Source organism: Suncus etruscus, chromosome 7 (genome assembly GCF_024139225.1).
Source record: "Suncus etruscus isolate mSunEtr1 chromosome 7, mSunEtr1.pri.cur, whole genome shotgun sequence".
In the NCBI taxonomy this organism is placed as follows: Eukaryota; Metazoa; Chordata; class Mammalia; order Eulipotyphla; family Soricidae; genus Suncus; species Suncus etruscus.
Window position 1 is genome coordinate 61254704 of NC_064854.1, and position 12102 is coordinate 61266805.

The window sequence follows — 12102 nt, forward strand, 5'->3', positions numbered from 1 at the left end:
CTCTTCAGGGGAAGGAAAATCTTTGACCCTGAGGCCAATGAATCAGTCAAACATTAGGGCAATTAGGGTTGGGGGCCCTGGGCTCCGGGTTTCTAAATCTTCCAGAGGCTAGACAGCAGGAGCTGGAGAGATGGTGGGGCCCCTACTGGTGACCCTGATTAGATCCCCAGCTAAGTCTTGAGCACCAACTGGTTTGACTCAGAAACACATTCAAAAATTAGAGTCCAAATTTGTTGCTGATTTGGAAACACATCATAAACAAACAAAACACATTTCCAAAAAGCAACAGGCCCCAATAACTTTTCAAGTTGTATTTTCCTAACGGATTTATTTGCTTAAAAAATATATAAAGTGGGGCTGGAGCAATAGTGCAGCAGTAGGGCATTAGCCTTGCACGCAGTTGACCCAGGACAGACCTGGGTTCAATCCCTGGCGTCCCATGTGGTCCTCCAAGCCAGGAGCAATTTCTGAGTACAAAGCCAGGAATAAACCCTGAGCGTCACCAGGTGTGGCCCAAAAACAAACAAAAAATATATAGAAAGTTACATATTGTGCCCATTCAAAATGTTTTCATATTTTTCCAAGGTTTTTGCTTTCCTTTGTTTTTGCAGTGCCAGGAGTAGTTATGGCATGCCTCATAAAAGGAAGGTATGTACTGCCACAGGGACAGTCCCAGGCTTTGACGATTTTCCTTGCTTTATTTAAAATTGCAATAAAAACTGTGTTACATCAAGGAACAAACTTTTAAATCACAGATGTTGGCAATAAATAATTCTTCTTGTGAAAGGAATAGAAATAACTTCTCTCCAATCTTGTCTCATCACCAAACTCAAATTTCCAAGCCCCAAGACCCCCATGAGGAAAGCAAAAATCAAACTAGTGAAAAATAGCAGATTTTATTTTTGTTTTTGTTTTGGGCCCCACCCAGCAGTGCTCAGATTTTATTCCTGGCTCTGTACTCAGGAATCATTCCTGGCTGGCTTGGGAAACCTTATGAGATGTTGGGGATGGAACCTTGGTGGCCTGTATGCAAGGGAGATGCTCTCTCCACTGTGATATCACTCTGCCCCCCCCCAAAATAGCAGATATTTTTATATATTTATGATTGAAGGTCTTGGCTCTCTTCTCTCTCTCTCTCTCTCTCTGTGTGTCTCTCTCTCTCTCTCTCTCACACACACACACACACACACACACCAGACTCCTTAGTATAAAGAAAAATCTGGCAATGTGTGTGTGTGTGTGTGTGTGTGTGTGCGTGTGTGTGTGTGTGTGTGTGTGTGTGTGTGTGGTTATTTGGGCCACACCCAGTGATGATCAGAGGTTACTCCTGGCTATGAGCTCAGAAATCAATCCTAGCTCGGGGGACTATATGGGATGCCAGGAATGGAACCCAGGTTTGTCCTGGGTCAGCTATATGCAAGGCAAATGCCTTACAGCTGCACTATCGCTTTGGCCCACAAAAGCTGGTAAATTTGACACTAAAATGTTCAAATACATGAGGCAGAGAGTTGGAACAGGGGGTAAAGGTGAGTACCTTGCACTCAGCTATCGCCAGTTCAATCTTTTGCACTATATATGGTCCCTGAGAATCTCCAGGGGTTATGAGCACAGTTAGGGATAGCCCCAAACCAGAACAAAATACCATTAATAAAAATGCTCAAGAAATAAGGTCCAGGGGGCTGGAATGATAGTGCTCTGGAGTGATAGTGCAGCAGATAGGGATTTGCCTTGCACACAGCGAACCTGGAACCAACCCAGGTTTGATCCCTGGCATCCGATATGGTCCCCTAAGCCTGCCAGGAGTGATTTCTGAACACAGAGCTAGGAGTAACCCCTGAGCATTGCCAGGTTAGGGACAAAAACCAAGGGAAAAAAGGAAGGAGAGAAGAGGGGAAGGAAAGAAAAGAAAAGAAAAAGTAAGTGGGGGGGGGGCTCCATCGAAATCACAGCAGGGAGGGTGTTTGCTTTGCAAAACTGCTGACCCAGGTTCTATCCCTAGCATCCCATATGGTCCCCTGATCTTGCCAGGAGTGATTTCTGAGCACAGTCAGGAGTAACCTGTGAGAGTACCACCAGGGGTGTGGCAGGGGTGGGGGGAGAGAAGGAGGAGGGAGGGAGGAGAAGGGAGGAAGGGGGAGAAAGAGGAGAGAAAGAGAGAAGAAAAAAAAGCAAGGTCCAGGGCCAGAGAGATAGCACAGCGGCGTTTGCCTTGCCAGCAGCCGACCCAGGACCTAAGGTGGTTGGTTCAAATCCCAACATCCCATTTGGTCCCCTATGCCTGCCAGGAGCTATTTTTGAGCAGATAGCCAGGAGTAACCCCTGAGCACCACCGGGTGTGGCCCAAAAACCAAAAGAAAAAAGAAAAAAGAAGGGCCCAAAGAGATAGTACAGCGGCATTTGCCTTGCAAGCAGCCAATCCAGGACCAAAGGTGGTTGGTTCGAATCCCGATGTCCCATATGGTTCCCCATGCCTGCCAGGAGCTATTTCTGAGCAGACAGCTAGGAATAACCCCTGACACCGCTGGGTGTGGCCCAAAAACCAAGAAAGAAAGAAAGAAAGAAAGAAAGAAAGAAAGAAGGAAGGAAGGAAGGAAGGAAGGAAGGAAGGAAGGAAGGAAGGAAGGAAGGAAGGAAGGAAGGAAGGAAGGAAGGAAGGAAGGAGAAAGAAAAAGAAGAAAGAAGAAAGAAAGAAAGAAAGAAAGAAAGAAAGAAAGAAAGAAAAGCAAGGTCCAAGGTCTGTGGTACTCTCACTCTGGCCCAAGATATTTTATTTATTTATTTATTTATTTATTTATTTATTTATTTATTTAGTGGTGGTGGTTTTTGGGTCACACCCGGCAGTGCTCAGGGGTTACTCCTCGCTCCATGCTCAGAAATTGCTCCTGGCAGGCACGGGGGACCATATGGGACGCCGGAATTCGAACCGATGACCTTCTGCATGAAAGGTAAACGCCTTACCTCCATGCTATCTCTCCGGCCCCTATTCATTTTCTTGGTTGTCAAATTTATCCACTTTTTTTAAATTGTCTTCAGATTTTATGTTATAGAAACTCTCAAGAAGACCCAACATTGCTCAGGATTTCATGTTCATTTTCAGTCCGTTGGAAATAGGGTTCTGAGTATGAGAATGGGCTCAGTGATGATCACACACACACACACATACACACACACTCTGCAAAAAAAAAAAATAATCACAAACCCATTCTCTTAACACCTGAAATTATGTCTGCTTTCTCCCAGAGTTCAGAGAAGCTGCCAGGATTGGCTCCAAGGTCCATCCTTCCCGGGGTCCCCCATAGGAGCGCATTTGGCCACCACACCCATTTGTCTATACCAGAACAAGAACTAGGCTCTGTTCTACACTGCACCCTGCTCCAGGCACTCTGTGTCTTGGGTTGATTTGTTTCCGACCATCTGGGCATTCACACTCAGTTTTTCCTTGCAAGTTGACCCTTAAAAAGTCACCTCCGGGCCCAAAAAGAGAGCACAGCAGAGAGGGCATTTGTCCTCCATGATCAACCCAGGTTTGATCTCTGGCATCCCATATTGTGCCCAAGCCCCTTAAGAGTGATCCTTGAGCATAGAGCCAGGAGTAACCCCTGAGCTCCACTGGACATGTTCCCCCCAAAACAGCATAATTATATATGTATACATACCATCTATAAGTATATAAACTATGGGATTAAGTATATGCATACAAACATGCGTGTTTTTGTATATACATGTATATCCTATTAAAGGAGAATCTATTGTCTTTTCATTTTTGTGGAGTGTTATATTTGGTCAGAGATGTTTTCAGCATTCTTGGAGTTGATTATATGAATTTTTTCCATTTAGATGTATTGATTGATGACACTAATGGGTTTATTACTAGTGAATCAATCTTGCATGTCTGAAATAAATTCTACTTTGGCATGGTACACTATTTTCTTAGTGTTAATTTTATGTTGCTCTTGCAACTTGCATTTTTTACTTGTATTTATTAGTGGTCAGAGGCTGTAATTTGCTCTTTGGTGCTGCATTTTCATATGTAGGCAGCAATGCTAAATAAACCATGTTAAAGAAATTAGAAAATTTGGCTTCCTTTTCAGTCTTTTGGAACAATTTATAAACTGCTGTCTGATTTTTGAAGGTTTGATTAAATTCCTCTGTGAAAGAATCTGGTCCTTGTACTCCACCACTTTCGCTATTTTTTCCCCTTCTGGAAGTGAGATTTCTAATTTAAACAGGACCATTTCAGTAATCATGTTTCTTTCCACCGTAAACTTTTCCTTTTTTATCTAGGTTTCTAAATTTATTTTTATTGAAGACTGGGGCAAAAAAGATCTTGAAAAATCTTTCTTCTTTTTCATCCCTTCTTTCCTCCTTACCAATTCTAAATTTTCTTATTTCTGATTTACCCTTTCTCTTGATTAAGTCTGTTAGTGATTATTCTATTGTTCTTTGTTTTTCCCTTTTAAAGCAGAACTTTGTTTAAACCTTGGAATTTTCTCTTTTCCCCATAAATTGTGCTTCTGTCTATATTATTTCCTTTGCAGGATGTTTGTTAGTGGAACCAAAGCAGTAGCACATTAGGGAGGGTATTTGCCTTGCATGGTACTGACCTGGGTTTTATCCCCAGCACCCCACAGGATGCCCTGAACCCTCCAGGAGTGATCCCTGAGCACAGAGCTAGGAGTCAGCCCTGCACACACACACATACACACACACACACACACACACATACACACACACACAACACACCCTTGCTTTTCCTGAGGAAAGAGTATTTTTCTTTCTATGAACTGCTTCACTGTTTTCTCAATCATGCTCCCTGCACCCCCAGTAGTCATCCTTGTCCAGCCTCAGCAGATCTGAAAGAGCTGAGAGCATTGAGGGCTGGCAGTGGTGTGAGAATTACCCTGGCTGCTCTATGGCTTCAGGAAGCTCCTCTCAGCCAGCTAGGGCACCCCCTCCTTTTTCCCTCCCCCACCTCTCCCCTCCTCCCCTTCATCCCATGCCCCCCCGCCCCCGGGGGGGGGGCCTTCCTGCAAAGCTGGGATTGGCCAGAAGTCCTAGGGGGCTGGGAGAGCTGGCCTTTATCAAGGCAGCGGGAGGCCCAGGGGGATAGTCCCCTCTGCTGCATTCCTGCCTGACCTGACCCCAGCTCAGCCGCCAACATGTGCAAAGGCCTTGCGGCTCTGCCGCACTCATGCCTGGAAAGGTGAGGAGATGAGGGGGATAGCTGGAATTTGGGGGGGGGGGGTGCTGCCAGAAAACACCAGCACCACAAGGAAGCCTTGGAGTCAGTGACCCGCTGAGCACCAGCCTGGCCATTTCTGGGGTGTGTCTGGGCTGCCCTTTGGGGGTGCTGGATCTGGGAGAGAGCTGCTGTGTCTGATGCCCCCAGGATGTCCTGGAGGAGCAGGGCTGGGCCAGTTCTAGACACGGAGCCTCTGGCCTTGCCTGCTGGGCCACGGGACCGGGGAGTGGTCCCTGTGCCAGACAGGGAGGCCTTCTGGGGGCTCAAGCCAGGCTACTTAACGAGATAGGTTCTTTTGGCTCTGGAGTGAACAGTTTGAGGGGTCCCAAGGTGGGGAAGGGTGATGCGCTGCCCTCATCCCAGGTGCTGAGCACTGGAACTGGGGATTCGGCTCCATCCAGACTGCATCCCTCAAGGGGCGACCACAGGGCTGAAGCACTGCATGGCTGGCCACCCCATCACCTCTGCTACTGGCTGCTTCTGGTGGCCATGAGCATGAGCGAGTCCCAGAGCGCTTGGCATGAAGCAGAGCTCCTAGCAGAGGTCACACAAGGCAGCCATCTCTCAGGGTTGGTGTGGAAGTAGGGCAGGGTACAGGGATAGAGGAGGTGGGCACAGCATGGGGCCTGTGGAAACAACTGGAGTAGACTTGCCGGCAGCCTCCCTACAAGCAGAATCTGGCCACCATCAAGCTGGTGCTTTACTTTCCTGCCTTGCCATCGATCTGAGTCAATTGACATCAATCAATGCCAAACCTGGGTCTCCCTACTGGTTGAGGGGTAACATTTGTAGACTCGGGGTTGGGGAAAAGATGGGGGATCCTGGGATCACACTGCCCTGGGGGCTGTATAGGGGTGGGGTCAGGGGAAAGGGTCTAGGAAAAATACGAACAGGGGCATCTTGTGGGAATCTCTTTGATTTTCAGGGTCTTCCAGCATCCATGAAGCACAAGTCGCCAAGCAAATGTTGATCTTTGGGAAAAGAAGCTTCTGGTCACACACACACACACACACACACACACACACACACACACACACACACACACAGCTGTCCCCATTGACAACACTCTAAGGGCTCTTTCCTTGTACCCCTGCAGCAGGTCTCCAGTGCTCCCACTGTCCCTGTCAACCCAAGCCCAACTTTCTGCCCACAGCAGGTCATGGCACACTCAAGATATCCCAGACTAAAGGACCCTGTGACAGCTTTGGACATGGCCCCTCATTACTGACCTGCATGTCCATGGGCATAAGGGAGTGTGAATCTGATATTCCAGGACATCCCAGAAGGGCCGGGAAGGGCATCAGGGCTCAAAGCTAGCTGGAGAGTATTGTTCATGAATTTATCTGTTTCCTCGGGCTGCTTTGGGGGTCACCCCTGTCGGTCGGTGCTCAGGGCTCAGAGTGGTGCCATACTTGGCCATGCGCCAACTGGTCACCCTGCTTATTGCCCTTTCTCCCTGGTCCCTTTGTTTATTTATTTTTAGTGAATTGGCTGAAGGTCATTGGGGGAGGTGGGTCATAGAGAGCAGCAGGGATGGCACTTGCCTCACATGCAGCTGACCCAGGTTTGATCCCCAGCAGCCCATGTGGTCCCCCAAGCCTCTCCAGGAATGATCCCGGTGCTTTGTAAGCTCTGAGTAGTGCCAGGTGTGATCAAATAAAAATGGAAGGAAGGAAGGAAGTAACAAATGAATGAACAGAAAGAAAGAAAAGAAATTTAGGAAAATATGAGGTGAGGCAGAGACAGAAACAAAGAAAGAGTTAGAGACAGAGAAAGGCACACAGAGACACCCACAGAAAGAGACAGAGATAGAGGAATACACTCAGAGAATGAGACAGAGAGAAAGAGGGAGAGAGAGAGGGAGAGAGAGAGGGAGGGAGAATGGGAGGGAGAAAGACACAGAGAGAGAAAGAGAGAGACAGAATGTACATTTAAGAGAAAAGAGGGCCTTCTCCAAGGGGAAAATGCCCCAGGTAGATCAAACACAGTTGTTCCAAGTGGGCCTGGATGTCTCCTCTCACATGAGTCCCTCTGGGCACCTTCTGTCATTGGGCAGCTACAGATTCATGACAGTCCTTTAGTGTTCTTAGGAGACTCCTCACCTATGGTGAATCGAGTTTCTGCTCCCCTCTGAGGTCAGCTCTGACCCCTTGCTAGCTGTGCGACTCCCATATATCATCTGGGGGAGCTGATAGGGTTACATGGCTGCAGGGACACCCTCCTTGTGACTCTTCTGTGACTCCAGAGTCAATGCACCTCCAAATCTATGAGCTCTTCATAAGTCCAGGCTGAAAATTTCTTTTTTTTAAATTTTTTTTTGTTGTTGTTGTTATTTTTTTGTGTGTTTTTTTTTTTGGGGGGGGCCACACCCAGCGGTGCTCAGGTGTTACTCCTGGCTGTCTGCTCAGAAATAGCTCCTGGCAGGCACAGGGGACCATATGGGACACCAGGATTTGAACCAACCACCTTAGTTCCTGGATCGGCTGCTTGCAAGGCAAACATCGCTGTGCTATCCCTCCGGGCCCTTGTTTTGGTTTTTGGGTCACCCCCGGTAGTGCTCAGGGTTTACTCCTGGCTCTAGTCTCAGAAATGGCTCCTGGCAGGCTCGGGAGACCATATGGGATGCCAGGATTCGAACCACCATCCTTCTGCATGCAAGGTAAACACCTTACCTCCATGTTATCTCTCTGGCCCCTTAATTTTTTATTTTACTCTAGGCATAGGAGTTTACAATACTGTTAATAGTAGGGTTTCCTGTATGAGGCATTTCATCACCACACCCTCTACCAGAGTGCCTGCTTGCCTCCACCACTGTCTTAGTGTCCTCCTTATCCTGTCCACCCCACCCCCACACTGTGGCAATCTTCCTTCTGAAGTCCACTTCTCAGTTTCTTTTGTCTTTGGCATCCCCGCTACTGTGTTTTTTATATATCCTGCATATGAGAAAAGTCATTCTGTGTCTCTCTTCTGACTGACTTTACTCTGAGTACTACTCAGATGTATCCACATAGAAGTGATGCAAAATTCATCTTTTGTGCACAAACTCATCTTCTCTCACAGCTGAGTAGTATTTTATTGGGTACAGCTTCTAAAGTTTTATTCTGTCATTTCTTTTTGGGCACTTGGGTTGATTCCAATTTCTGGCTTCTGTGAATATTTGGCTACAATAAGCATAGGAGGGCACATATCTTTTCTGAATAAAATTTTTGGGTCCAGGGGAGATTTCTAGAAATTGAATTGCTGGATCACATAGAGATTCAATTCCTAGATTTTAGAAAAATGTTCGTATTGTTTTCTCAAAATCTCGACCAGTTGACATTCCCATCAGCAGTAGTGATATTCTCCTATATCCACACCAACACTTTGCTTTCCTGCTTTGTGCAGGCTGGGAATTTATTTGTTTTGTTTTTTTTCTGGTTTGGGGGCCACTCCAGACTCTGCTCAGAAATCACTCTTGGGGGCCGGGCGGTGGCGCTAAAGGTAAGGTGCCTGCCTTACCTGCGCTAGCCTAGGACGGACTGCGGTTCGATCCCCCGGCGTCCCATATGGTCCCCCAAGCCAGGAGCGACTTCTGAGCGCATAGCCAGGAGTAACCCCTGAGCGTCACCGGGTGTGGCCCAAAAACCAAAAAAAAAAAAAGAAATCACTCTTGGCAGGGTTGGGGGACTTTATGGAATGCTGGAGATTGAAAACAGATCAGATGTATGTACTATGCTCTTGCTCCCCTGGGCTGGGAATTTATTTACCAAACTTTGTATCCTAATCAACAACTTGGTCTGGTTTCCCTGTTCTAAAGGGAAGTAATTGGGACTGTGAGGACCCTGTTTCCACTGCCTATGAATGCTCTGGGACAGGTAGGGGTCTCCAATGTCACGAATGGGGGGCATGCCTATGCCCCTATGTTGATTCCCCACCTCTCCCCTTTCCCCTTGAGCCTGAGGCTCTGGCTCCAGGAAAGTGGGGGGATAGGGAGCTCTCAGCTTCCTGGGAAACCAAACCCCACATTGGCACCTGAGGAGCTTGGGGCTTGCACAGGTGATCAGAAGGCTGTTTCCATCAAGTTCCCTTTTTTCATACTACCACTTGTCCCTGGGTATGAGGAAGTTGAGAAAGCCCCTCAATGGTCCATCAGAAACAGAGCCTTTGTGGTGCTCCCAGTAAGGGGTGCAGGGGACACCAGGTCCCCAGGACCGTGGGACCCAGGACAAGGTCAACGATGGGGTCTAGCTCAGCACCCTTATCTAAACGCCTGTTATCCCAGATGGCCTGTCTCAGGGTTTGTGGCTGTCTCCAAATCCCCCCAGCCCCCCCCCCCAAATGCGGGTTTCCCTTGAGGCATGCAGATCTGCTGGGTCTTAATTAACCATCCTCTGACTTCCAACCTCTGGAACCGCTTAACCTTTGTCCCTTCTGGCAGATAAGAGATCTGGGGGTGGGGGGCTAGGGCACAGATGGCGAGGCCAGAGCCGAGTGGTCATTAGCCACGTAGTTGCTCGCTCATTAACTAATTAGTGGCCACAGAGCCCAGCAGGGCTGCAGAGTATCGACAGCTGTTGGCAATGACAGTCCCTGGAGTGGGGCCAGGCTGGGTCTGTCCTGTGTCAAAGTCTGGGCCACAGGGGGACACTGTGCCTCAGGACACGTCCTCTCCCCTTCAACAGTTATTTCCCTCAGGTTCCATAAAATAGGCCCCAGCTGGGGTGTGTTGGGCTCTTGAAAGTGGAGCCAAGCACACTGGGAAACTAGAACCTCTGAGTTCTATCTCCATCTCTATTGCAGAATATTTCTTCCTGGGACAGGCAGTGGGTTGGTGCCCACAGCTCCCCTGTGAGGTCTCAGGGTCGTCCTTGCCAGACAATAGCAGCCACAAATATTTACTCTCCCAGGGCACTGGCTTTCTGAAGGTCTTCGTGACCCAGGCAGTCTTTAAGGAGACATTTGTTTTACCACTGCCCTTGGGACGGGACACTGGGCTGAGCCCAGGCTCACAGCCCAGAAACTGAGCAAGCCCCCCCCCCCCACACGCCTGCCTGTGCATTTCTGCGCTTGGGACACCCCCTCAAGGTCTTTGAAACTCATCTTTCTCTTTGCAGATAGGATGCATCTAGGGGCCATAGGCACATCTCATGCAGGGCGGGAGTGAGCAGCAGATGGGGCTACATGGAGGGAAAAATTTAGTCTTTCAGATAGGTACCCCCCACATGTGGTTCCCCCACCATGGGGACACTTCAGTTATTTTGCTTTGTTTTGTTTTTGTTATGGGGGTATACCCAGCAGTGCTAAGCACTTACTCCTAGCTCTCCACTCAGGGAATCACTCCTGGCGGTGCTCAGGCAGTCAGACTCTCTGGGATGCCAGAGATTGAACCCAGGTTGGTGCCTGCAGGACAAGCGCCCTCCCTGCTGTGCTATCGCTCTAGCTCCTGCCATTCAGTTCTTGGGGAGTCAGTGAATTTAGAGATAAAGGCAAGAGTCCTTTGAGAGATGGTCCTGGAAACCCAAAAGTCAGAGGGCGAGAGGCTGTTCTATCTTGTTGAGGGGAGGGAATAGATGTTTGAGCTTCACTCCAATTATTCCAACAAACACCGACCCCTCCTTTCCTCTTGACCAGATTCCATGTGGACATACGTGCTCTGAGTGATTGTGGAGTGAGTAATACGAAGACTGATTGGCCAAGGGAGTTGAGTTCCTGTGCTCTGGTTGGTGAGGGATTGAATGGTGGTTGAGAGAGTTGAGTGCACAAGCTCTGATTGGATGGGGGAATGAAGGCTTGATTGAGTTGAATGCACATGCTCTTATTGGTCGAGGGAGTCGTTACACATGCTCTTGTTGGATGAGGGAATAAATGGTTGGATGAGAGAATCGAGTGCACATGCCTTGAGCAAGGGCTTGGATACCTTGCTGCATCCTAGGCCTTAGTCTTGTGGTTGTCACAGCAAACAGGATGGAGCTCGAAGCAAGTCCAGTCTGCCTCTCTTCCCTTTCCCCTCCTCCTCTGTGTCTGCTACCTTCCTTGCTCAGAAAGAAAAGTAGAAAAACCAAGGCCCGGAAGCTACTCTGTGCAGAGAGCCCCACGGAGAGATACTCCCGTGGGGGCTGCCTCCTGACCCCTCCACTGCCGTCACCCGAAATAGCGGCGACATTTCTATCTTCCGCCACCCCAAGGCCATTTTCCCACTCCACAGTCCTGCTCTCCGAAGAGTCTGTGGACATCTTGCCAGCAAAATGTTGACTGAGATGGGGAGTGGAAGGTCCGAGGGAGATCATAACCCCTGCCCTGTCTGCCTCGTCCTGGCCCCGTCTCTTTCCGCCTGCTCCACAGCATGGGGAAAAGTGCCCCTTTTCATGGGAATCTAGGGCCTAGGAGCAGCCGGTGTTTGGAGAAACAGGGTTTCTTCCTTCCTTCCTAGGTCCCAAGCCTGGGCAAGTCCACGGTGGTCCCAACACTGTGCATCCTGGGCCTTAGACTTGTGGCTTTCACAGCAGACAGGATGGAGCTAGTGGATCCAACCCAATCTCCCCTTTCCCCTCTTCCTCCATGTCTGCTACCTTACTTGCTCAGAGAGAAAAATAGGAAAACCAAGGCCTGGAAGCTGCTCTGTGCAGAGCCCCACAGAGAGATACTTCCAATCAGAGCACTGTGCATCACAGACCACACAAACCCCAGTCTCTGTCACCCTGAATCTTCCAGAAGGAGGGAAGTGCCTTCTCTGAGGCACATGATACAATCAGCAGCTGTTTGGATGATGGGAAGAGGCCCTAGCCCACTGTTATTGGTAACTCTGATTCTTTTGCCCAGAACATTCCTTCTAGAGACTTATCTGATCTGGAGTGTTGTTGGCTTCTTATTTCCCTCTCCCT

The 12102-nt window shown here is 48.7% G+C and overlaps 1 protein-coding gene across 2 annotated transcripts in view; it reads left to right on the forward strand.

Annotated features, from left to right (window-relative positions):
- Positions 1–5082: 5082 nt before the first annotated feature.
- Positions 5083–12102, forward strand: part of RGS5 (regulator of G protein signaling 5) — a 184534-nt gene continuing 177514 nt past the window's right edge. For both annotated transcript variants that reach the window (XR_007497528.1, XM_049776609.1), the window contains exon 1: positions 5083–5203. Coding sequence is in view for 1 of the 2 variants with exons in the window: in XM_049776609.1 (XP_049632566.1) it covers positions 5160–5203 (44 nt within the window). In the remaining variant the exon portion in view is untranslated. The remainder of the gene's footprint in view (positions 5204–12102) is intronic.